Genomic DNA, 27,149 nt, shown 5'->3' with positions numbered 1-27,149 from the left:
AGGACTATAGCACAGTGCTAGAGTGCCTGCCTTGCACATGTGAGGCACTGGGTTTGATCCTCAGCACCACATAAAAATAAATAAATAAAGATATTATGTCCGTCTACAACTAAAAAAAAAAAAAAAAAAAAAAAAATTAAGAAAAAGAAAAGAAACCCTAGAGAATAGACAATTTAAAAATGAATTTGACTATCACTATTTGCGGATAACATGATTCTATACCTAGCAGATCCAAAAGGTTCTACAAAGAAACTACTAGAGCTAATAAATGAATTCAGCAAAGTGGCAGGATATAAAATCAACACACATAAATCAAAGGCATTCCTGTATATCAGCGACAAATCTTCTGAAATGGAAATGAGGACAACCACCCCATTCACAATATCCTCAAAAAAAAAAAAAAAATACTCAGGAATCAACCTAACAAAAGAGGTGAAAGATTTATACAATGAAAACTACAGTACCCTAAAGAGAGAAATAGAAGAAGATCTTAGAAGATGGAAAAATATACCCTGTTCATGGATAGGCAGAACTAACATCATCAAAATGGCGATATTACCAAAAGTTCTCTATAGGTTTAATGCAATGCCAATCAAAATCCCAACAGCATTTTTTGTAGAAATAGATAAAGCAATCATGAAATTCATCTGGAAAATAAAAGACCCAGAATAGCAAAAGCAATTCTAAGCAGGAAGAGTGAAACAGGCGGTATAGCGATACCAGACTTCAAACTATACTACAGAGCAATAGTAACAAAAACAGCATGGTACTGATACCAAAACAGGCTGGTGGACCATTGGTACAGAATAAAGGCCACAGAGACCAATCCACAAAATTACAACTATCTTATATTTGACAAAGGTGCTAAAAGCATGCAATGGAGAAAGGATAGCATCTTCAATAAATGTCGCTGGGAAAACTGGAAATCCATATGCAACAAAATGAATCTGAATCCCTTTCTCTCGCCATGCACAAAAGTTAAAATGGATCAAGGAGCTTGATATCAAACCAGAGACTCTGCATCTGATAGAAGAAAAAGTTGACTCTAATCTACATATTATGGGGTCGGGCTCCAAATTCGAGTTTAAGACAAGAATCAACAAATGGGACTTACTCAAACTAAAAAGTTTTTTCTCAGCAAGAGAAACAATAAGAGAGGTAAATAGGGAGCCTACATCCTGGGAACAAATTTTTACTCCTCACACTTCAGATAGAGCCCTCATATCCAGAGTATACAAAGAACTCAAAAAAATAATAAGAAGACAAATAACCCAATCAACAAATGGGCCAAGGACCTGAACAGATACTTCTCAGAGGAGGACATACAATCAGTCAACAAGTACACAAAAAAATGCTCACCATCTCTAGCAGTCAGAGAAATGCAAATTAAAACCACCCTAAGATACCATCTCACTCCAGTAAGAATGGCAGCCATTACGAAGTCAAACAACAACAAGTGCTGGTGAGGATGTAGAGAAAAGAGTACACTTGTACATTGCTGGTGGGACTGCAAAATGGTGTGGCCAATTTGGAAAGCAGTATGAAGATTCCTTGGAAAGCTGGAAATGGAACCACCATTTGACCCAGCTATTCCCCTTCTCGGACTATTCCCCAAAGACCTTAAAAGAGCGTACTATAGGGATACAGCTACATTGATGTTCATAGCAACACATTTTACAATAGCTAGACTGTGGAACCAACCTAGATGCCCTTCAATAGATGAATGGATTTAAAAAAATGTGGCATTTATACACAATGGAGTATTACTCAGCACTAAAAAATGACAAAATCATGGCATTTGCAGGGAAATGGATGGCATTAGAGCATATTATGCTTAGTGAAGCTAGCCAATCCCTAAAAAACAAATGCCAAATGTCTTCTTTGATATAAGGAGGGCAACTCAGAACAGAGCAGGGAGGAAGAGCATGAGAAGAAGATTACCATTAAACAGGGACAAGAGGTGGGAGGGAAAGGGAGAGAGAAGGGAAATTGCATGGAAATGGAAGGAGACACTGTTACACAAAATTGCATATAAGAGGAGGTGAGGGGAAAGGGAAAAAAATGAGAGAGAAATGAATTACAGTAGATGGGGTAGAGAGAGAAGAGGGGAGGGGAGGGGAGGGGGGATAATAGAGGATAGGAAAGGCAGCAGAATACAACAGACACTAGTATAGCAGTATGTAAAAACGTGGATGTGTAACCGATATGATTCTGAAATCTGTATACGGGATAAAAATGGGAGTTCATAACCCACTTGAATCAAATGTATGAAATATGATATGTCAAGAGCTTTGTAGTGTTTTGAACAACTAATAAAATAAATAAATAAAAATAAAAATGAATTTGATAACCTGTCTTCTAGTATTTGAAAACAGTATGAGTACAGAAAAATTTAAGGCCCCACTTTTGTTAAATACATACATACATAAATGCTTAGAACTTAACCCACTAATGTATTAGGACACAGGGAAATTTTTAGGGGAAACTGGAGAACTAACATTGAATAAATTATTTCTCGGTAGAAGTTAGATTATGACTTTTTTTGGATGTTGTTTGGCTAAGAGGAAGAGTTTCCTCAGTTAAAAACAAACCAAAAAAAATCACTCCCTGTTCATTCTGATAAGTTGGTCTTTTGCTAAATGAAATATTTTTACCTCTTCAGTAGAGGTAACATTTTTAATCTTCAGTTCCTGAAATCCTTCTTATAAATGTGGTTCTTCCTTAAAATTAAATAATATGGTTAAAATGTAATGAGGAAAAAATTAAATTGTAATATGTCAATTAATTTTAAGCTAAAAAGAAATAGAGTATATTCAAATGTTTTCTGAAGATTCTTTTTCTTAAAACATGAAAAGCTAAACTTACATGTTTAATTCACATACATTGATATAAATTTATATTCACATATATATCTCCCCCTAATAATTTTTCTTTACTGCTATAGATCATACCTCACTCCTGTTAGAGATGAAGAATCTGAATCCCAAAGAAAAGCAAGATCTAGACAAGCAAGACAGTCTAGAAGATCAACACAGGTATATTTAATATGTAATAATAAATTTTCTTTTACTTTGCTGTGAAAATATTGATGTCTATATACTAATATGAATAAATTTTGAAGGTAGAGGTCACTATAGAAATGCTCCCATGGTTTTGTATATGATTATACTTTAATATTATATTCTTGGATTAGCTGTATGCCTTTGTAATTTTTTTAGTATTTTTTTTTTAATTCCCCATTTCTAATTTGAGGTCCAGGACAGAGTAAGTATTGATAAGTGTTAGAATTAATTAATTAAGGCTGAGGTTGTAAGCTCGGTGGTCAGTGGTTGAGCGCTTGCCTCACATTCGTGAGGCGCTGGGTTTGATCCTCAGCACCACATAAAAAAATAAATAAATAAAACGAAGATAGTGTGTCCATCTACAACTAAAAGAAAAAATTTTAAAAAATTAAAGAGTTCTGTGGCTATTTGGATGTAGGAGGGGGTAGAGAAAAGGCTTCTTAATATTAAGTATATCTAACATGCAATTACGAGAAAAATGTCTCCCAGGTTAGTCATTATCTTCTTACTTCCTCTTTATCTTGCTGATTATTATATATCCCTTTGTGTCTTTCTTTTCTTATAGTTGGGGAGCTCCACAGCAGTTGTTTGATTTTTTTACCATTACTTACCCTTCAAGCTGAACTATTCATATTGAAATCTTAACCTTAGCTTATTGTGTGTGTGCATGTATATTTACATATACTTCACACACTCATAGATATAAATGTATGTAATGTATTATGTAAACAATGTATATTTTTGTCTTTTCTTCCTCTGATCTTGGGAACAATTATATTCCTATCATATGTCGCTTTTTTGTTAATAAAATTTCTGAATACTGTGACATTTTCTTACATTTATAACTTTCCCAGAATTTATCCTTGTGCTTACTCATGGTGATACTTCTTAAAATAAATCACTTTGCTGCATAAAAACTGTTTCAGTGTAAAAAACAATTTCAAACATGATTATTTGACATTTAATATATCTTTATAAAATATTCTTTCAATAGGACTTTTAATGCATCCCACAATTAATTTATCCCTTTTTGTGTGTAGGGGGTGACATTGACTGATCTTCAGGAAGCTGAAAAAACAATAGGAAGAAGTCGTTCTACCAGAACCAGAGAGCAAGAAAATGAAGAAAAAGAAAAGGAGGAAAAAGAAAAACAGGATAAGGAGAAACAAGAAGAAAAGAAGGAGTCAGAAACATCTAGAGAAGATGAATATAAGCAAAAATACTCTAGAACATATGATGAGGTAATAGTACAGCTGGGTTGAATAGGATGAATAGTTCTTATCATTCTAAGTATACCAGAGATTTACATACCAAGAAACCTTACATAGAAAATGTGAAAGGATTTTAGCTTGCATTCTGAATTACTTTGGCATGATTAGAAAAACTACTTTTCCTTTGAAATGAATCTTTAAGTGTTCTATATGTTTGTTGTATTTAATATTTCAAGTGGATTTTAATTTTAATGTTTCACAGACTTTTCCACGTTATAGACCAGTATCAACTTCAAGTTCAACCACTGCATCCTCTGCCCTTCCTACAATGACCAGTTCACTCTATGCTTCAAGTCAACTAAACAGGCCAAATAGTCTTGTAGGTATAACTTCTGCTTACTCCAGAGGATTAACTAAAGAAAATGAAAGAGGTAAGAAGACTAATTTTGAAAATAATTTGTTTCATTTAAATAATCCTTTGAATTGATTTTTCCTAACTGATAATTAGGAACTAATTAATACAACCTAAATGGTTAGTTATCTGCCTAAACAGAAAGAATGTGAGGTTGAGAAAAAAGTAGAAAATAAATATAGAAAATGATGTGATCTGTAGTTAATATGAATCTTTATAATCTAATACTTTACAAAAATCTTCGTGTCTGCCTACAAAGAAAAGTCAATACAGAAAACCTGATGGGTGCCTATTTCTTAGAGTGGTTTATTGGTGTAGCACTTTTCACATGCTGTAAGCTATTTCTTGCCTACTTTTTAGAATATTTTCTTGTGAAATTGTTTTAAACTAAAATCACTTCACATACTTAATGTCCTTGTGAAACTAGAGAGTTTGAAATGAAACTTCATTCACTTATTCTGTTGGTGGATAGAATGTTTTAAGTTGGAGGCCTCTGCAGCCAAGAAAACCCATTTTAGGGTTAGACAGCTAATTACAGCAAGGGATGCCTTCCATCCTCAGCTCCAGGAGTAACAGCCAGCCAAACCTGATTCTTTTCCACTACCATTGAATGGTATGTTGTAGCCTTCAGTATTGCAGCTCTGAATGGCAGTTGTGCTCTCCAGTATTGCAGTAGACTATAGCAGCTTGCTACCAACTTCTTCTAAGTTCTTGTCTTGCAAATTCAAAGAATGAAATTCATGGGGTAATGGAAGACCAGAGAGAAAGGAATAGGCTTTTTTCAAGGCATGAAAAACAGAAGCAGAACTCTTGCAGGGCAAGAGGATAACCCATGGAGGTTGCCCTCTGTGTGTGCTAGGCTAGGAGTTTATTTAGCACTTAGTTGATGCTGTTGATTCAGATTTATGCTAATCAGGGTTTGGAAAAGCAGTAACTCTATTGGTTAACTTTCCATTCAGGTCTGCCTCATTTGTGGTTTTGTTTGTTTGTTTGCCTCTCAGAGGAAAGTGGAATGTTGAGGTTGTTGGATTGTGGATACTCAGGGCAGTAGTGCTGTACAGAGCAGATATCTGACCTGGGCCAGCACACCTCAGTCCCTTACTGGTGTGGCAGGCTCAGAGTTGATGGACCACACTCCAGGCCATGTGGGCCACAACTCTGGGATGACTTCAATTACTAAATCAAAAGTTTCATATGAATTCTTTAAAAATGGATTTCTTTCTCAGCTGTATATATTGGCTCATTAATTTTTATTATTACCATTTCCTATTTGATATAAACTTTCTATTAAAATTCTAATTATTACTACTTTATCTTAGAGGTGAATGTTAAATAAAATGATTCCTAAATATAGGCATTTTATATTTTAAAAGCTATATCTTATAGTGTTACTTATGATAATATCAGTAATTATGTACTATAAACATCAGAAAAATAATTTTTCTTAATTTCCAGATAGATTTTCTTTTGTTAATTATTGAAATGGTTCAGTTCTTTGGGTTTGATCCTTAGCACCACATAAAAATATAAAAAATAAAATAAAATAAAGGCATTCTGTCCATCTACAACTACAAAAGGAAAAAACTACTATGTGTGAGACCTATATAGTACTTGTAGACATTTTAAGCCACGATTTAGGGACATTTCACATAAAATTTCAAACTTTTTGGCTTTTATTAAAAAGTTGAAAAATTTGGCAATACGTCAGCAGTCGACTGGAGCTAAGTAGTAACATTTACCCATTCTCCCAGCCCATTTTGACTTATTATTCCAAATATCTGGATGGGGCACTGTAGGCATTGGAGTTTCAGATTTTTGTTATAAAATTATACTAAAACAGTTTTAAGAACTCCTCTAATACTGATTTTGAGTTGTCTTTTGCTATAGCTCTCTACTAACCACACAGTCTTTTATAAATCATTTGGTTTTCTCTATGTCTACTTTTTAAGCATATTCAAAGACTCTAATATTCTTGTATTAAGCCTAAGGTAATTTTAACTGTTGCAGGGAAGAAATAGGAATCTTAAGACTAATATTTTATGTTGATTTATTTTTAATTAAAGTAAATACCTTTTACAGAACAAAATGGTTTGCTCTCAGATAGTATCTAACAGAAATGAAAAGAATACCGTATTACTGCTAAATGAGGACTGGCAGTAGTAGAAGCAGAAACTGATAAATTTATATGATTCCTGTTACCTGTCCCATCATTAAGATAGGTTTGGGAGTTTTGTTTTGTTTTGCTTTGCTTTGGTTTTCTCTTGAAGTATTATTTAGGCATAACAACTATCTCCCTATCACAAAATAAGAACTTCAGGATTCCATCTCTCTAGCAAATATTATTTTGTTTTGAGCAAATTTTTTTTTTTAAGCACTAGGAAAATGAAGATGATTCATTCTTATCCTGATATTTACGAATGTATCTAGGTGCTGGGATTGTGGTTCAGTGGTAGAGCACTTGCCTGGAACATGTGAGGCATTGGGTTTGATCCTCAGCACCACATAAAAATAAAAAATAAAGGTTTTGTGTCCATCTACAACTAAAGGATTAAAAAAAAAAGAATGTATCTTAACAGGAGATAGAAATGCATGTTTATATGAAAGTGTATAAGGAACAATGAGAGAGGAAAAATTAATTACGATTTGTGAAATATAGGAGGCTTCACAAAAGAGGCTGACCTAGAATTGTTTTGATATACACCTTTTAAAATACGGTCAAGTTACATTTTTATCATATGTTTTATTTCAATCCTTAACAGAGGGAGAAAAAAAAGAAGAGGAGAAGGAAGGTGAAGATAAATCACAGCCTAAATCCATCAGAGAACGACGGAGACCAAGAGAGAAAAGAAGATCTACGGGAGTGTCTTTTTGGACACAAGATGTAAGAACCTTTTAAAACTAGTATAGTATTTTTAAAATTTGATAGTATACTTAATGTTTCTAAAAGTACATACTAACAATCACCTATATGCCTCATTATTATATATTATTAAATTCATCACTGTACTTTCTCAATTGAGTCTGTTAACTAAGAAAAATTCTTGATAAAAATAGTTAGACTTTTGGTATCACGTACAAGCAGTTCTGTCCCAACTTTGGAATAAAAATTATAATAGTTGCTGCTCAGAGTACATATATTGATTATTATGTAATTACTAAACCGCTTCTTTATTTTAGAGATTCTTGAAAGGAATAGAGGTTGTACATATAATTTTGTTTTCACAAATATTTTAAGATTTATATAACAGTGATTTCCATCTCACGAAATGCCAGGTAGAGGCTCTGCTTTCTTTATCAAATTTCTACAGTCAAGTAAAAATTTTTATCCAGATCCCCAGTTGCATGCCTGCCAATACTATTCACATACAAAATGAATTATGAGGAAGCACAGTGAAATTTATAGTGTTTTATTACAACATATACCTATGGAAGAACAAAACAATATGCGTTTTATCCTCTTTTTTTCCCATTTGTTTAAAGAAGAAACCTTTCATTGAAGTCCAGTATATATATGCAAAAACAGTTCATTAAAGTATAGCTTAAGGAATTAGTGTTAAAAATAACAATACATATATCCCCGTATTTTTTCTCTTGAGCTTTATCAATCCTCATTTTCATTGTCAACCAGTATCCTGATTTGTAACAGCATAATTAGCTGTTTGCTCTTGAAGAACATTGAATAGAACTGTAAATTTTGTGATGTTTTAATCTCTTTTACCCATTCTTCTAAAAAGAAATAAACTTATCTGCTTTCCCATTGAATTGACCCTTAAATCATTACATGTTCCTCTTTATCTATAATGTTTTATCTTAAAGTTTGCTTCTTTGGAAAGCTTTCTTTTGATTAGCCCATGCATATATATCTTTTCTATACTTTTATGTTCTACTTATAACAATGTATTAAGGGCAACATTTCTTTGAACAGGTTTATCTTTTAATTTCAGTTCATATTCATTTATTAATATATTGCATGTGCTACAAATAACATAGTTTAAAATATATGAAGAGTTAAGATAAATTTTAAAACTGCATGTTATTTGTGGTATATGTAGTTGCACAAAATATGGGAAAGTATTAAATGGAGTTAAAGAGATTTACTATTTTTGTATTGGCCATGATGTGAATAAAGTATTCACATATGATTGGTTGATTTTTTAAAGTTTCTTTTGATCGGTAATATTCTGCCTCCCTTTTTTTAAAACTTTTTTTTTCTTTTTTTTTAGTTTTAGTTGGACACAGTATCTTTATTTTGTTTTTATGTGGTGCTAAGAATCAAACCCAGTGCCTCATGCATGCTAGGTGAGCACTCTACCACTGAGCCACAATCCCAACACCTAAAACAATTATTTTTGAAGGAGCTGAGTTATCACATCTCTGAAGGGTAATTTACCATAGTCCTCTGGGTTTTGTTTTTTTTTTTTTTAAATATTTCTGTAAATTGGTACTTGGAGTTAATGAATTGATCAGTTTCTGGTTTAGTAGTCCTTAAACAATGTATTTTATTCCTCCATCAGGAAATGTATAATGTCTGGTTGATTTTAATGGATTGCCCACTAACACTTTTCATAAACAATAAAATAAAACCTTGTATTCTTAGCATCCTATCATTTGGTAAGTTTTATTACTTAAAATTATTTTCTCAATAATTCATATGTATTGGAAATTACTACATAGGCAAAGCTGCTTAGTATTTTTCCCCCCAATTTTATTGAAACCAATTCTTTCTTTAAAAGTACACTTTCTGGAATCGTGCACTTGACCCTCATTATAAGAATCCTTCCTCAGACCCATATTGGCAGTCCCACTGTTTTTTAATTTGAGCCAGCATTGATTGAGTTCTAATCATCCATCAAAGCACAGGACTCATTCCTGTTATTTTTATTGCCCCATGTTTGCACCTTAGCAGACAACGTACAAAAATCCAAAGCTTAAAGAAAGGGTGGTGTGTAGTCAGGCAACTCATTTCTCTACCGTAATATTTGTTTCCTTTTCTTAGTTACAACTTTTTAGGAACTCTGAGCCTTCCCACTTTTTTCTTCCCAGTTCCTGTGCTCTCCCATGAAACAGCAATGCATAAAGGCAATCAGTTCATGACATACTAGTGGCAACACATCATCATTTTCTCTTCTTCACTTATTAACTAACTTCACATACTTTTTTTGGTACTAGGGATTGAGCCCAGAGGCACTTAACCACTGAGTCACATCCTCAGCCCTTTTTTATATTTTATTTAGAGACAGATTCTGTTGAGTTACTTAGGGCCTTGCTAAGTTGCTGAGGCTGGTGTTTTTTAATTTTTAATTGTAGTTGGACACAATACCTTTATTTATTTTTATGTGGTACTGAATATTGAACCCAGGGCCTCGCACGTGCTAGGCGAGCGCTCTACCACTGAGCCACAACTCCAGCCCCCAAGGCTGGCTTTGAATTTGTGATCCTTCTGCCTTAGCCTCCCAAGCAGTTAGGATTACAGGTGTATGCCACTGCGCCCAGCTCACATATCAAAGTAATAACTTTTACAAAGATTCTGTGTAATCTTTGGAATACTTCTGTAAAGTTTATATCCTCACTTTATGTATGAGGTAACTGTGGCTCAAAAATTTTTAATTTGCCTTAAATCACATAGCTGAAAATAACTGTATTAATATGAAACTAGGTTTATCCAGTTTAAAGCCTGTAGTATTTGTATATGGAGCCTGAGCCAGATATGTTTGAACACAAATTTCTCTTTTATATTTCTTGAATATTTGAAGGCATAATCTGGAATTCTAGACATTTATCATATTCTGACCTACATTTTCTATTCCATGTACTCCCAAGAAATTTCTAGAAGGAACCCCACCTAAACATAGTAGGACTGTTGGGAAACTCTTACTAAACTTAACAAATCTAGCTTTTATTTACATAAAATAATTTTTTTGTGCTGCTTCATGATATTTGAGTAGCTTAATAGTAGTTAATTGGAGCATACACAGTATCATAATATAAAGTAGAATATCTTCTTTCTTTCTTACCTTAAATTTTCATTTCCTTACCTTCAATAGAAATGTTTCCTAAACCACATGTTAGATAGGTTTTTGTCATCGTATACGCTAGCCTACTTAGTTTGTGCCATGCCAACAAAGTAGGCTTTCTCTAAATAGGATTGAAAAACTCCCATTTAAAAATCATTTTTTTTAATTTCATAAATCTATTTTAGAGTGATGAAAATGAACAAGAACAACAATCAGATACAGAAGAAGGATCCAATAAAAAAGAAACTCAGGTAAATAGCATTATTTTTGTATCGAATATTCATATTTACAGGATTACTTTTGAATTGTGTTTAATTTATAGTAATTCAAACAAAACAGTTATTGCATATTGTACCTATCTACAGAGATACAGTATCAATGATTGCTTAAGGGTTAAAGGTAGAAGGACTAAATAGGGACAAACAAGATATCTTAAGAGGTGATAGAAATGTTCTGGATCTCTATTGTAGTACTAGTTTCATGGATGTACAACACCTACCAAAACACATCAAGTGGACATAGTTTATTGTATATAATTTAACCTTCAGAGCTGAGAAGAAAATACCTAAAGGGTACTTCTCAGAAGTAGTGGAAATCTAGAACTAGCAGACTCAGATTTTTATTTCTATAGATGGTAAAGTTAAGTTCTAGAGGAAATGGACCTCTAACTTTCTTTCTCCAAAGAACTTTTATATTGATTATTAGAAATGATACTCCTAACCATCTTTTTTTTAAAAAGGCTTTTTACCCTCTCAGTAGTGATGAAGGGTTTAAGGCAATTTTGAATGACTTAAGGTTGCACAGATAACAAGCAGTGGGAGTTTCTTCCCCTTGCCTTTTTTACCCTCCCCATTTGCTATTGTTTGGGTATGCAGAAAGATCAAATACTTTAGTTCTATTCACATAGGGACTGCCAACATTAGTTGCCACTATCTGGCCTGAAATATCATCTCAGTCATGTTGATGTTATCTTCTTCATTTTGTCTTGGGGTTCCTTAATAGAGATAGCACAATCCTTTCAGTCTGCATGGAAGTATGTAGAGTAATGTGAAGCAACCAAAAGCTAGTTGCCTATGGTATGTGACTATATCATTACCATTAGAGCCAAGTGTTCCTATTTTAACTCAAAAGATACTTTTAAGGGGTGGGGGCTATAGCTCAGTGGCAGTGCGCTTGCCTAGCATGTGTGAAGCACTGGGTTCGATCCTCAGCACCACATAAAAATAAACAAATAAAGGTATGCTGTCCATCTACAACTACAAAAAAAAATTAAATAAAGAAAAAAGATACTCTTATATTTAGGTAGTCAGATAGATTGAGGAGTGAATTAGTACTGAGAGTAAATTATTGCAGCGGTAAAGCTTTGTCACGTCTGTCAATTAAACCTTTTGCATATCAGTTGTTAAAACTCCCCCAATTCATCTCTGTCCCTTCTTTATATTCTATTGTAACAAATTCTCCCATCATTTCCTTTCCCAGTTGTACTCTATGAATTCCCATCTCTCAATGGGTAAAAAAGTGGACAGGTAAACAAGAGAGAGGAAATTAGTAAAACATCCCCAGCTGACACTTCTAACTGACTTATCACACAGACCCACCTTCCTCAAGCTGGGTGGAAAGGAGAAGTTTCTGACTTACAAAGGTGTAACTTTGAAGCATATACTGTGTTTAAATTTTACTGTAAAAATTATGCATGAAATACATTAAGATTCTTAGAACATTGTTTCTAGAAAAAAAGTTTTCTTAGTTCCAAACAATTTAAATAATTTTTGTCTTAAATAGAAGAGTCTATAGATCTTACTTTGTGCTAGCATTCTTTTAGTCACAAGTAATAGAAAATCCAACCCAAACTGGATATCAATACATTATTGTACTCTGGTAATGTTTTATAGTTTTATATGTTAGCTTCGTCTTCAAAATAATTTATCTCATAGGTATGGAATTATAGTTGGCTTAGGTTAGACATGTCTACCACTGAGGTGTTAGGGCCATCTTGCTCCTAGTATGGGCTATATATCATCATCTCATCTAAACCTTAATGACTGCTATACCTTGAGGAAAAGGAAGGATGGAGTAAAGATGCTGACCCACAATGTCTTCTGCAATGTCTTACTACAGTTCTTCTCCCAATAAGTGTGCTGTTCTCTTTTGAAAACTAATAGCATTGGCCCTAACTTCTTTGAAAAAATGTGAGGAGCAAAATTCTTCTTATGTCACTTTCTGAAGTGACCTTATAATTACCTCAAAAATGTCTTCAACAACAAAGCTTCTAAACAGTTTTTTTTAATCCAATCTAAACACATTGACAGATGACTTTCTGGCATGTGTTTGTTTGATTGAAGAAAAGTAAATTTTTAGATGCTAAGAAGTCACTGAAAAGTTCTGAATTAAATGTAAAACTGAATTTACTTTCAGCATATAAAAATAAAATTAAGATGAAATTTTATAACATAATTTGAATTACTTTGTCATATCATTGTTCATTATTTCCAAAAATTGGGTTTCTGTTGCTTTGGTTATTGTGATTTGTTTTCCTTAAGCTATTGAATGGTAAAAAATTTTAGCACACAAAGAATATTGGTGATAAATCAATTTAAAACAAGTATGACACCAATTTAAAAAAAAAAAGTTTGATTATTTAAGCATGTAAAGCTGGAATATAGCAGAAAAGATACCTTTATTAAACTTAGATGACACAAAGTTGTTCAGTTTAAAAGTAAATAATTGTAGCCTTTTCTAACATTAAATGTTTAATATTTGAGGATCAGTAAAAACTAAATAAGTGTATTGAGACAAAGTTTGATATCCTTTTTATTATTGAATGCCTCTGTGTCTTTTTAAAACTGCATGTTACTTATATGACTTTTTAAAAGTATATTCACAAATCCAGTATATATACATACATACATTTATACATACATAAATGGGGAACAGAATGTAATGAAATTTAAAATTTTACAAAAATAAAAATACAAATGACCAAGAAGCTGCAAAATGTATTCTAGCTCATTAATAACTAAAGGCATGACAGTATAAAATGGAAATTGATAAAAAGTTAATAATGCTCATATTGGTATGACTACTAATATGATATATGTGCATGATCACATATATAAAGTCTTAGAACTATAATAAATTGAGCTTTTTTGGAGATCAGCTTTACAATACATATCAGAAGCATTAAGGAAATGTTCATTTGTTTTTAAGTTAGCACTTCTGCTTTGAGAAATTTTTTCCAAGGATATAAATCGAGTACATAAAGATAAAACTAGCAGCATTGCCTGTAAAGCAAAATAATGAAAACACTCTAAATGTCTATTCTCAGGGAGTAGATTAAATAAAATGCATGTGCATAAATAAGTATTTTGTGTATTCACATAAATCTTGTATGTATGAAAAATGTTAGCAGTGGTTGTCTAAGGGATGGACAATGAGGAACTACAGAGGAACTTTGTATACCATGTACTTTTATGAACTTTTAGCAAACAGAAAAATTAGAAGAATATTTTTATTCTGGAAGAAGGATTTTATGATATAGGGAGTGAGGACATGCTTGGTGAAATAAGCAGAACACAAAAAGACATACTACATGATTTCATTTATGCATACATCTATAGAAGTCATACTCAGAAAAAATAGAATGATGGTTCCCAGGCCTCAAAACCAAAAATGAATAAAATTGTTGTTTTATTTACTTTGTCACATAGTAAACTTGACATTTCTTAAATGTAAACATGTCACTTTCTTTTCCTGAGTATAAGTAATAGATACATTGTTTTTAGTCTCTCCTTATTTTTTCTTCTAGTTAAAAAACTACATGTGGTGGTGTTTGTATGAATTCACAAAAGAAATTCACAAATGTAACCATATGGTATTGTGCATATAAAAATATACAGTGATGCTTTTATTCTATAATTTCATTCTAACAACCACATTAAAGCATATTTAGCAAATTGTTTAGTAGTGTGAAACATTGTTAATGTCAATTAAGTTCACTTGTTCAGTCATCAGTTAATAGTTTAATGAAATGAAAGCATCAAATTTAGTATGTCTGTTTTTTTCTTTTTAGATGGATTCCATTTCTAGGTATGCTTTACTTTTTTTCTCATTTTTATCTTTTCTAGAAATATGTTGCTAATATTTATGTATTTTGTAAGTTTATAATGAGTTGGGTAATTTTTAAAAACCTATAGAAATTTAAATGACCCAATCCCTATTATTAGCTTTTCTTTGTTAAAGGCTTTACTTTTAGTTTATTGGTCATAGTAAGTCACTATAAGGGAAGAAAGTTTTTCCCACATCTTTGCAATAGTGAAACGTTTTCCAGAGTTTCCTAAGTTATTTCAGCTTTGACTGTTTCATTATTAACATCAGGGACTGATGAAATACACACTTATCCAAAAATTTATTTGGTTAGATATTTAGTATCTCTTCCCTTAACCCTGCTTTAGTAAAAGAAAATGAAGATATGTTTAAAAGTTTCATCTAACTCAAAATTACTGTCCTTCAGTCTATTCTCAGTTTATTTCTCTTACCCATAATTGTTAACCAAAGTTCTATAAAAACAAGAATGTGTTTTATATATTGATGATTCTCTTAAATTAAAATGCAGAAACCATAGCATTTATCAGAAAAGGTAACTGAATTCAAAATTAGATAATAAAAGGATTCACAATTAAAAGTAAAGATATATTCTTCCTGATTAGGGCAAACCCCACTATCTATCACTTTGGATACACTGTATTTTATCAAATCTAAGATGTTATTAATTTAAAACATCAGCATATGCCACTTACAAAGGAAAGGTGCTGCCATTTAAATTATGCTATCAATTAAAAGCCACATTTTGATGTCAGGGATGTTAAAATGTGGGAAAATATATAATTTAAAACTTTATAAATAGTTTATCAAATGTAAAACCATCTCTGACTTTTGGATATAGAGATTTTGAATCTTCAAATAATATAAGTTAATAGTATTTTTAAAATCCCTTTATCAAAAATTGATAAGATAAATTAGGGAGACTATTTTGGAATATTGAATTAACATATGCTAGAATGTATGTAATTTGTGAAAGAAAGCCTGTAATAAAGTTTTTGACTATAACCTATCTTTTGAAGATATGAAACCAGTTCCACTTCAGCTAGTGATCGGTATGATTCCTTGCTGGGTCGCTCCGGATCGTATAGTTACTTAGAAGAAAGAAAACCATATAGTAGCAGGCTAGAAAAGGACGACTCAACAGACTTTAAAAAGGTACTTGGGTTACTTATATTTTTAATTAAAAATAAATTATCTTTTATGTTGAAAAATACATTTCAGTATCATTCTAGAAAACTTATATCTTGAAATAACTTTCATTTTTCGTTTTTGGTATGTAATGGTAGATAGAATATAAATAGCTGTTTGTTTTTAAAGGAAAGAGATAAATACCCAGTACTTTATTTTACATTTAAGTGTCTCAAGCCATTACTGTGATTGAGCTAGAAAGGGGTATTCGGTAGTTAAAGTATACATATGGTATATGTTCACACACTTTGTTTATTGATTTGTTAGCAGAAAGCAGCCATACAGAAAAATATGGCTTTTTTAAAGAGAATATAGTTTTTCTTAGTAACTAGAAACTTGTGATAGATCAGGTGTTATTAAGGACTAAGGATTAATTGATAAATAAATCCTAAAACCTCAGCAACCTATGGTTTCAAGTATTATTATTCACATTATGAGCTTGGAATAAACCTTATGAAGTTTATAGAGAAGGAAGGGTCTTGTGGTATTTGTACATTTTCCTATTATCTGGCAACTCTTTGAATTATGTATTTAATTTGTAAGGCAAATGAGCAAGTGTAGCAAGGGAGGAAGTTGTTTCCCATTATGAGTTTGATTCAGGCATTTATTTAATAAATAATTGAATACTCAAATTATGCTAACTGGTTAGATCTATAAATGAGCAATGAAGATGGAGATAATGTATTGCTCTTATGGGCATATTCCATATAGGAGAGACAAACATCTTACAAATGAATTATAATTTAAAAATTGGACCAGTCACCCTGAACAACAGAAACAATTGGCTTATGCCTGTAATCCCAGCAGTTCAGGAGGCTGAGATAGGAAGATGGTGAGTTTGAAGCCAGCCTCAGCAAGGCAAGGCACTAAGCAATTCAGTGAGACCCTGTCTCTAAATAAGATACGAAGTAGAGCTGGGAGGTGGCTCAGTAGTTGAGTGCCCCAGAGTTCAATTCCTGGTACAAAAAAAAATTATAAAAGTGTATAACAAATGAAAGTGATGGGATATATGAATGGGTTTTCTAAGAAAATGAGGCTTCAGGTAAGAAAAGAAGGTTGATTAGTTGTTAATGAGCAAAAATGGGAGAGAAAATGTCCGATGAAGTGAACTGTAAGCATATAGACATTGTGGTACAAGGATACATGATACATTGAAATAATTAAATGTTGATGTATAGGCTGAAACCATTGTTTTATTATAGACCATTTTAAAGTTATCTGTATGCTAAAAATATTGGAAAGCCTTCATGGCCTTCATGGGTTCTTAATTTGTGTGTGTTTGGGAGGAAGGGGTGACAGAACTGTTGGCGTAAGAAAATGAGAGATTTTTATTTTGAAAAGGCAGAAAACACATAAGAACAGAAAAATAATTTGTTCTCCCCTATTTTTATAGCTTTATGAACAAATTTTAGCTGAAAATGAAAAGTTGAAGGCACAGCTACATGATACAAATATGGAATTAACAGATCTTAAATTGCAGTTGGAAAAGGCCACCCAGGTTTGTACCCTTTTCTCTTTGTTATTCTCAAATCACATTGAAATTTTCCCTGGTATATCTCTGTCATCTCTACAGAATCATCCTATAGCCTTTTTGTTGTTGTTGTTGTTGTTGACCAGTCTCTGGACTGTGTAAATGCTAGGCAAGTATTCTACACCAGCTTATACCCCCATTCCTCAAAATTTCTTCATAAAAATTTTTATGAATATTTCTGTTTATTCAAGTAAAAGTGACTAGAGGTAATAGTGCTAGATCATTTTAACTTCTTTTGTAACTTCCCTTCTGTGTAACAGCCTAGAGAAGACAGACAATTTTGGACACTGCAGTTGAGATAGCTAAGCAAAACTCAAATTGTTTTCCAATTTCTTTTCTGTGGTATATATTAATAGTTACAGTATATAGTAATAGACCTATCTCCTCCTCAGCCCCTTCCTTTCCCAAAACAAGAAAAAAAAATTGTGTTCAAATAACCTTAGAAATGCTACATATTTTATATCTTGGAGATTAGACAGGATCTATTTGTATGTTAAAGACTAAGAGTTCTATAATTTTGAAGAACATACATTTGCTTAATTTTAGCATGTTACTTTATAGCATAAGCATATTTCTGCATTTAGAATTCATCTTGAAAGCAGTGATCTAAATAGCACTGATCTACCAGTGGACAGAATACTTCTTTTTGGTCAGTCTTTTATATCGACATTTTTCTTAATTTCTAAAAATTTAGTCTCTGTGTTTGACTTATACTTGTTACTAGGTCCTTTTTTTTATTTTTTAACCACTGTTGTGTTGTAAAGCAATTGTTTATGCACAATGAATGCTATGCTAAAATTCAGGGGTCATGCTCATGAGGTTAAAAAGATTCCTCAGATTCTTTCAGTTAATTGGGGTTTAATACGAGGATGCACAAAAAAGTAAGAACAAGAACACATTTCATAGTAAGTTGTCATAATAACTTGAAATGTCATACAGTTTAACACCTCTAGGCTGGAGGTGCTGCTCAGTGGTAGAACGTGTGCTTAGCATTCATGAGGCCCTGGATTCAATTGCTAGCACCAAAAAATAGGAAAGCTACAGCATGTTGTTTAGGTACAAATGTCTGATTCTTCTAAAGCCAGAGAAACAAGTCACTGGGTTTAAAGTAAAACAACTTTTGCATTGAATATCATGCCTAGTATACTAACTTAATAATGAGAAGGATAAACTGAACTTCATCAAAGTTAAACTGTTAAGCATTGAAGTGAACATTTTTGTCCAACTTTAGAACATTTGTCCTGAGAATTGAAGTCTACCAGGAATTCTTCCACCTGATATGTTTTATTATTCTTTTCATGACTATTCATAAATATACATAGCAGTAGCAGTTTGATAGTCAAATGGAATGTTTCCCAGGGAACTATCATCCTGCTTAGAATTAATCCTTAGGGGGACCTTTATATACTAGCAGTGGAAATGTAAATTAGTAAACTAGCATTATGGAAATAAGTATGGAGGTTCCTCGAAAAAAACTGAAAATGGAACTACCATATGATCCAGCTATACCATTCCTTGCTGTTTATCTGAAAGGATTAAATTGAAGTCAGGATATCTTAGAGACATATGCATTCCATGTTTATGGCAGCCCAGTTCACAATTACCAAGTTATGGAACCAGCTTGGATATCTCTTAACAGGTAAATGGATAAAGTATATACATGTTAAATAATGTTAATAAATCAACGGAGTTTTTTATTCAGCTATAAAGAAGAATGAAATTGTCATTTGCAGAAAAGTGGATGAAACCGGAGAGCATTGTGTTAAGCAGAATAAGCAAAACTCAGAAAAACAACTGTCATTTTCTCACATATGTAGAAACCAAAGGGAAAAAGGGGATCTCATGAAAATGAAGGAAGAGTGTTAGTTTATTAGGGAAGGGGGTTGAAGTTGATTTAATTTTGTTATGTACATTAATGAATATGCCACAATAAAACCCAGCTATTCTGTATAATTAACATGCACCAATATTTACCAAAAAAAGAATCCTTAGTATGCTTGAAGTCCTGGGTTCAATCCCTGGCACCACAATTTAAAAAAAAAAAAAAAATCTTGAAATTTAGGTCTGTTTGATAGCATTTAGCAAGAAGCCCAGAATTCTTAAATCCTGCCCTAAATGGGCATTGTCTACCCTGTACAGTCTCCAATGGAAATAAATAGGCCAATTTATCAAAACCAGTTGGCTGTATACATGCCAAATGACAAGTTCACCAGATTACTAATTGGGATTTTAAAAGCTAGAACTAGCATGTGTAACTAAAAGCAGTAACTAAATAAAAATGTTAACTAAATCTTTTTTTTGGGGGGGTGGGACTGGGGATTGAACTTAGGGGCACTCAACCACTGAGCCACAACCCCAGCCCTATTTTGTTATTTTATTTAAGAGACAGGGTCTCACTGAGTTGCCTAGCACCTCAATTTTGCTGAGGCTGGCTTTGAACTCGCAATCCTCATGCCTCAGCTTCCCGAGCTGCTGGGATCATAGGCATACACTACCGCGCCTGTTTTTTTTTTTTTTTTTTTTTAATCTATGAAATTGGCAAACAAATCACAAAATACTACAGTGTTCCCATTTGGGGAAAAAAGATTCCCAGTGAAATGCCTTTTTTTTTTTTAATTTTTAAAATCATTGAAATGCCATTTTTCATCTAAAATTATAAATTTACATACAGTGGCATAATGCTATTTCTGATCTTTTTCATCTAATTTTAAATTGTTTCAGTCTTAAGTATTTTATGATTTATTTGTAGATCTCATGTATGCGGCATATCAACCTTTTGTTGTATATTTCTAGCAAATAAACATTTTAAATTAAAAACTGCCAAAAATTAGAATTAGCTGAAATAGTTCTACTCATATTTGAAATTATGGATTGAATTTCTAAAAAAAGAAACAATATATCAATTTTTGCTTTTCCAAAAAGAGTAAGTGCAAAAATATAAAACCATTTAAAATAACAGACAAAAGTAAAGATATGTGGGATTATGCATGATGAGTTCTTTAAATTTTTGTACTATAACGATAAATAAGAAATTCTGAAAGAAGATTTAAAAAGTAACTGTTACCAGGTTCTAAAGATATTAAAACATGAATGCAGAAAGGCATAGCAAAAAAAAAAAAAGGCGTATTTTTTTTTTTTTTTTTTTTTTTAATTACCACATTAGGGCTAGGAATGTGGCTCAGTGAGAAGCCCTGGGTTCAATCCCCAATATGGCAATAAACGGAAAATAGAAAGAGAAAAATATAAAATTACCATAGTAAACAGTGAAAATTTGTGCTTAATTAATGATAAGCTGTCTTTAAAGTACATTTGTGTTCAGTAGCCATAAGAGACCATTCTTGTTAAAGTTGTCCAGAAACATTTTTGCTAAATTAATAAAACTGGATTTTCAGAAAATTGTCTTTTGATTAATGAGCTATTTGTTGAATTTATTTCAGCAAATTGACTAGGAGTCCCAAGGGTCTGTGTAGAGGTCAAAGTAAATATGATCTTAGATTCCGCTTGCTTTTAACTGAGCCTGTGCTCATTATCCAGATTAGAGCTCTTGAATACAGGGTGCAGCATATGACTTAAAATCCGAAGGTCCTTTATATACCCCTACAACCAAGCTCACATCTCAGGATTTAATCAGCTTTGGGCTGGTTGCATAGTACATCAACGTGAAAAAACAAGAGACCTGACCTCCTCAGAAGAAAGTCTATATAGCTAAAATTTTTTACAAGTGAAAATTTATGAACCCTTTTACCAGTTCTGGAGCATGTTTGGAAAAGAAAAATAGAAGGAGTGAGCAAGACTACGATACATATGAGGAGGACAGAAAGACAAGTTTACTGGCCTGGCTGCATGTATATAGTGCCTACTCGTTGGGTAATATTTCATTCAAGGTTCTAGAATCTGGCCATTCAGATTAGTCAATGCTAATGGTGCAAGAAAGAAGAGAATTTGAGCATCTGAGGGAAAACTAAGATGGTTTCATTTTTATTCTACAATACTCACCAATCTTTAGCCCCAACTAAACTATGAAAAATATGGAAAATTATGTAGGCCATAAAATTAGAGCCAAGGAAATGATTTCATTACTTTTTATTCTTTTATTCTTTATGGTTTTCAATACAAATCTTGTTTTCTGCACTCACATCTGCATGTTACACCACCTAAATATTGTAATTTCTTTAAATACTTAAAGGAGGGTTACTGTGCCTCCCCATCTTAATTGCACTTACAACCCCTTTATAATCTAACTGCTTGCTTTGTTGCAGAGACAAGAAAGATTTGCTGATAGGTCACTATTGGAAATGGAAAAAAGGGTAAGTGTCTATCTCATTGACTAAGAAATTATTTTCCTTCTTTACTGTTTTGTATAAGCAGTGTTAGGGTTTTTTGTTTTGTTTTATGGATAGTTTTAGCTAGCTTAAATTAATATTACCTGAATAAATATATAGCTGTGGGGCCTCTAGTATGAAATGGCGTTAATTAAAATTTAGTGTACCACATTATTCTCTTAATGAATTATTTTTAAAACATTCTTTCCCCAGTACCAAATCTATACATTGTGATAGTGAAATCTGATATTTTAAAAATGCTACTTATCTTTATGTATATAATGTATACTGCTTCATGTATATACATACATTTTAATCATATATTTGTTTCCAATTTTTTAAATTAAAATATTTCATTTTTTTAACTTTTTTTTTTTTTTTTGGCAGTTGTAGATGGACAGAATACCTTTATTTTATTTTTTTATTTTTATTTGCTGCTGAGGATCAAACCCCTTGCCTCATGCATGCTAGGCAAGCGCTCTGCCTGTGAGCTACAGCCCCAGCCCAAATACTTCATTCTTGCAATAAAATTTTTTAAGTCTGGAGTCATCAAATTTTCACATTCTTTTGAAACTTAATGCTATTTTAATTTTGAGTTTAAATATTTATCTTAACCTATTTTAAACAAGAAAATATTGATTTCAAGAAGATTCTTAGGCTTTTTATGCCTTTCTACAATTTTTTTTTATTGGCTGTGATATATTCATTTAAATACACTCCACTTAATATTGCTCAGTAGTCTGGAAATGGCCATAGAAGTAAATCTACAAGTTTAATCTGAGCAGTTGAAAATTTATACATGATCCAAAAGCTAAAGGAAAAGTTCTTAAAGAGTATCTGTAGTGCAAGTGAGTAGTGCCTACACTTGTGGGGTTTTAAAGAAGAAATTGCGTCTTGGTAGCATTGCTCTTTAGGCCAAAGAATAATCAGAATTGATATCACATTTTTCTTTCATTTTTAAAAAATAACCAATTTGCCTTTTTCACCCAAAAGTAAAATAAACAAACGAACAAATACAGTTTGTTAAATGTGGCCTTTACTAAATTGTACTTTGCAATAACTTTCTTTTTATTATTATTAGAGCAAGGTTTAAAAATAAGTGTAATGAGTCATTTTTTAATTGGTATAATTAATACTTGTTTAAAACAGAATCACTTATTAAATTATTATATATTGTTTATATACCATACATTATTTTTATAATATATCTCATTGAATTTGTTTCAAAGATACACGGAAATAATAAAATCATTTCTCTATTAATCATATACTAATGGTTGAAATGAAAGATATGTAACAAAATATACTTAACCAAAATATACTTAACCAAAATATGTATTTATATTTGAGACAGTCACATTTTTAAGAATATTTAATTTTTTATGAAAGTAATGTGCTTATTACAAAATTTTAGCAAAAGAAGAAAATATAAAAATCATCCATAATCTTATCAGAGAGAGTTAATATTTTGGTATACCTACCCTTGTGATTATGCTTGTGATCTGACATTCTCACTGACCTTTTTTTTCTGCTTGTCAAATGCAGATAAAGTAGTTAATCCTTTCTTAATTTAATAGATATTTATCATGATTGTAACTGCTGACATTTATTTGGCATTCTCTAAGTCAGACAGGCTTAAGATTAAGCAATTTACTTTTGTTTTAATATGTTTGTCCAACAAAAATATATTGCCTGCAGTTTTATGATTGTGAATTTCATTGAGCCAACAGGATCAGTCAATTAGGTGTAATGTTCTTTTTTTGCTCTACCACTAAGTTAAAATCTTTAAGACACATAATAAAATTGAGGCTCATGGGGAGATTACCTGTCAGAAGGTAATCTATTTCACAAAATTATGAAGATCAAATAAGATACAATACAAATAGTACTTGGAGAAGTACAGCGGTTTATGTGTATTTGTCCTGGCTATATTATCTAGGAGAAAGAAATATGTAGAAAATAACATTTTTGTCTGTGATGTTTAAGCATGTAAATATTAGAATAACAGTACTTTTAAGTAGGAGTGAGATTCTATTATTTTTTAAGTCACATATCCTAAAAACATTGACATTTACAGTAAATGTTCTGCATTACTAAATATCAAATTATTAATCTTGGAAAGAATGTCTTGGAAAGAGTTTTCAGTGTGATTAAACTAAATGTAAATGGTTTATATCTGAAAGGTGACCGGCAAGAGTCAGTATCTTCTGGGCGGTATGACCTAACCAGTTTTACAGCTCGTCAATTACTGCTGCTTGCTTTTTGCATAACACCCTAGAATGCTTATCATTTAAGGGAGAATAAAACAGTACACTGCAATAATATATTGTATGTTGGCTTTGCCTGTCACTCTATGAAACAAGTTTAAAATAGATTGCTGCAGTTGCTTCTCCATTAGATTCACCGCATTAATGCTACCACAGTATCAACCTATATGTAAAGTCAATTGGATAAATAATGAATAGTAAACATGTTTGGAGATCTCTTAGATCCTTTTGAAATTATGAAATACACATATTTTAGGCATGTTTGCTTCTCGCTTTTCTGCTTCTATCACTAGTAAAATTGCATCTTTGTGTGTTTTTATTTTGTTTTCTGTTTGGGAATTTTTTTTTTTTCATATACAGGTTTTGAGTGTTGGCTTATTCTATCCCTAAGTTTTATGTTAACTAAAAAAAATAGTTTGGACACCTTATGTATCATCTTACCAGAAAGTCAAAGCTTTAAAAAAAAGAGAGAGAGAGAAAGAGCTTATAAAAAGTATTGAAAAAATAAATGTCTTCAAATTTATTTCTCTCAAATTTTGGGATGCTCTTCACACATCACTGGCATCACATCTCTTTTTACACTGCTCCTGATTTTTATCTTTAATTTTAAAGTATCACTATTTCACACTATAGAAGAAAACTCAAGGATATAATAATTACATAATTAATATTGGTACCTTAAATTGATCTAGGAACGAAGAGCTCTAGAAAGAAGAATATCTGAAATGGAAGAAGAACTCAAAGTAAGTAAACCACACTACTTATTAGAGATAGTGCTCTTTTGAATTTTAATATTATACTATTATAGATACTGTAATTGTTCTCAAAACTGATTAACCCAATTTGTGAATTATCTATACCATGTGCTTCTGTTTTCCTAAATTCTGGTATTAGTGAGCTAGAGGAGGATTTAAAACCTAAATCATTTAAAAAATCAATTTGTATAGCACTTTTGATATTTAGGTGTTTTTTTTTTAAATGGATGATATTAACTGTAATATGTGGGGTTTGTTAGTTCTTTACTTTTCCATATGTTTCTTGGAGAGTAAATGGTAGAGGGAGGTAATAAAAGACAGAATGTTCTCCTTCAAAATAAATTACATGAGAAGGGATGGGCAGGTAGAAGCATATTTTAATACCTATGGAAGTAATTATTTATTTTGAACATTGAACTCTGTAGGAGGAAAAATAAAAGCATAGCTAGATGTTGACCTATTATCACGTTATGAATTAATGAATAATGCATAGGAAATTATGCCCATAGAATTAGAATATCAAGATTTAAATGTTTTATTGGATTGTTTAGTTTATTGTTAGACCATTATTAAATGACTTTGAACACTGGAGGAAATCTTTTGGTTTTTATTTGCTTATTCATTTAGTTTGACATGGAATTTCAGAAAACATTTCTTACCTTTTAAAATCTGTTGAAATATTGGTTTTAGACTTTTCTTGTATTATCTGTTATTCTTTATGCTCATGTATTCTTTTCCATTTTCTTATTTTTTATTCTTATTTCTTTATGTTCTGATTTCTACAGAATCTGCACCAAATAAAGCAAATTCAAATTCTGAGAGAGTTAAATGAGCGACTGCTGACTGAGAATAGGGCCTTGACAAGAGTGGTAGCCAAGCGCTCAGGGTTCTGTAGGCAACTTCAGTCTGTGAACCTTTAACTTATAGTTTCATCATTTCTTCTTGGTAGAGCCAGGCAGGTGCTTTCATATTAGTAAGCGTGTTTTTGTAAGAGCTCACTTTTACAAATTAATGCCATTGTGTCTGGAGCTTATCATGTAACTGTTTAATTATGCATGGCTTCTCAGAATGTCAGAAAATATCACTAATTTTATATTACAGCTGATAAACTACAGTAAAGCTAAGGGAAGATTCAAGAATTCGGTACTTTGTAAAGTTTATGCACATTTTTTAGTCTAAAAAAATATTTTACATCTTAAAATACAGCTAATTTTTATAGTCCTACTAGAAAGAAAATGGAATATAAACAATAAAACATTTTATATATGATTAATATATTTTGAGAATCTGAAGATTAAGCCTACATGTTTTTTAAAATAATGTCATTTTCAGTCAGAATCCTTTTTGTTTACATCTTAATGGTGTAAACTTCATATTACTATATATCTAAACATTCTGAACACAAGAATTAATTGATTCCAATAAAATTAGATTCTTCCTAAAGTCTTGGCCTAAGGTAGAAGTAGAAACTTTATTTTTATCTAATTAGACTATCTAGTACACTTTGAAAACTGAGGAAAGAGAACTAAGTATCTTGGAAAGAATATCCAAAATATGCTAATTCCATTTCCTAGTTGACTTTACAGACATATAATTTCAATTATTCTTTGTAGAAAATTTAATCTATAACATTTCTATCTCCTGCTTTAATTTGTAAAACTACAGAAAATCAAATTGCTGTGTTTCAAAGATATGAGTGTGTTTTTCTGTTTGCTTCAAACACTTTGTTACTTTTTATGAGTGAATGTTTTCAAAGATCTGCATTTACTACTTGGACTTAAAAATTGTTTTAATAGCCATGTACAGTAGCACATGCCTATAATTCCAGCCACTCAGGAGGCTGGAGCAGGAGAATCACAAGTTCAAAGCCAGCTGCAGTAATTTATCAAGGCCCTAAGCAACTTAGCAGGACCCTGCTTCAAAATAAAAAGCACGGGGGATATGACTCAGTGGTTGAGTGTCCCTGGGTTCAATCCTTGGTACAAAAATAATGTATTTTTTTAAATTTTAATAATAGTTGCCATTCATTGAACACCTGTCTTTAATCAGACACTAAGAACAAGTCTTGGGATTGGAGTTATAGCTCAGTTGGTAGAGTGCTTGTCTTGCAAGCACAAGGCCCTGGGTTCAATCCCCAGCACCAAAAAAAAAAACAAACAAGGCTTGCCCCATGAGGTAGCTCATGGCTGTAATCCCAGCAGCTAATGCAAGAGGATTATGAGTTGAAAGCGTGAAATCAAACCTCAACAACTTAGGCCCTAAACAACTCAGAGAGATCCTGTCTCT

At 32.0% G+C, this 27,149-nt stretch overlaps 1 protein-coding gene across 10 annotated transcripts in view; it reads left to right on the top strand.

The window, feature by feature from the left end:
• Positions 1-27,149, top strand: part of Ppp1r12a (protein phosphatase 1 regulatory subunit 12A) — a 132,675-nt gene that overhangs the window by 102,866 nt on the left and 2,660 nt on the right. For 4 of the 10 annotated variants that reach the window (XM_076854903.1, XM_076854908.1, XM_076854909.1 and 1 more), the window contains 11 exons: positions 2,945-3,035; positions 4,103-4,303; positions 4,536-4,704; positions 7,445-7,566; positions 10,885-10,950; positions 14,769-14,785; positions 15,820-15,955; positions 17,382-17,486; positions 21,779-21,826; positions 24,801-24,851; positions 25,649-25,818. In XM_076854903.1, the coding sequence (XP_076711018.1) occupies positions 2,945-3,035; positions 4,103-4,303; positions 4,536-4,704; positions 7,445-7,566; positions 10,885-10,950; positions 14,769-14,785; positions 15,820-15,955; positions 17,382-17,486; positions 21,779-21,826; positions 24,801-24,851; positions 25,649-25,783 (1,141 nt within the window). In that variant the 3' untranslated portion in view covers positions 25,784-25,818. Of the gene's footprint in view, positions 1-2,944; positions 3,036-4,102; positions 4,304-4,535; positions 4,705-7,444; positions 7,567-10,884; positions 10,951-14,768; positions 14,786-15,819; positions 15,956-17,381; positions 17,487-21,778; positions 21,827-24,024; positions 24,056-24,800; positions 24,852-25,648; positions 25,819-27,149 lie in introns of those variants that run through there. The other 6 variants (XM_076854911.1, XM_076854907.1, XM_076854902.1 and 3 more) reach the window with 3 other exon arrangements.

Source organism: Callospermophilus lateralis, chromosome 4 (assembly GCF_048772815.1).
Source record: "Callospermophilus lateralis isolate mCalLat2 chromosome 4, mCalLat2.hap1, whole genome shotgun sequence".
Classification (NCBI taxonomy): Eukaryota; Metazoa; Chordata; class Mammalia; order Rodentia; family Sciuridae; genus Callospermophilus; species Callospermophilus lateralis.
The sequence above is the reverse complement of the archived record's forward strand: the minus strand, read 5'-3'. Positions and strand labels throughout refer to the sequence as shown.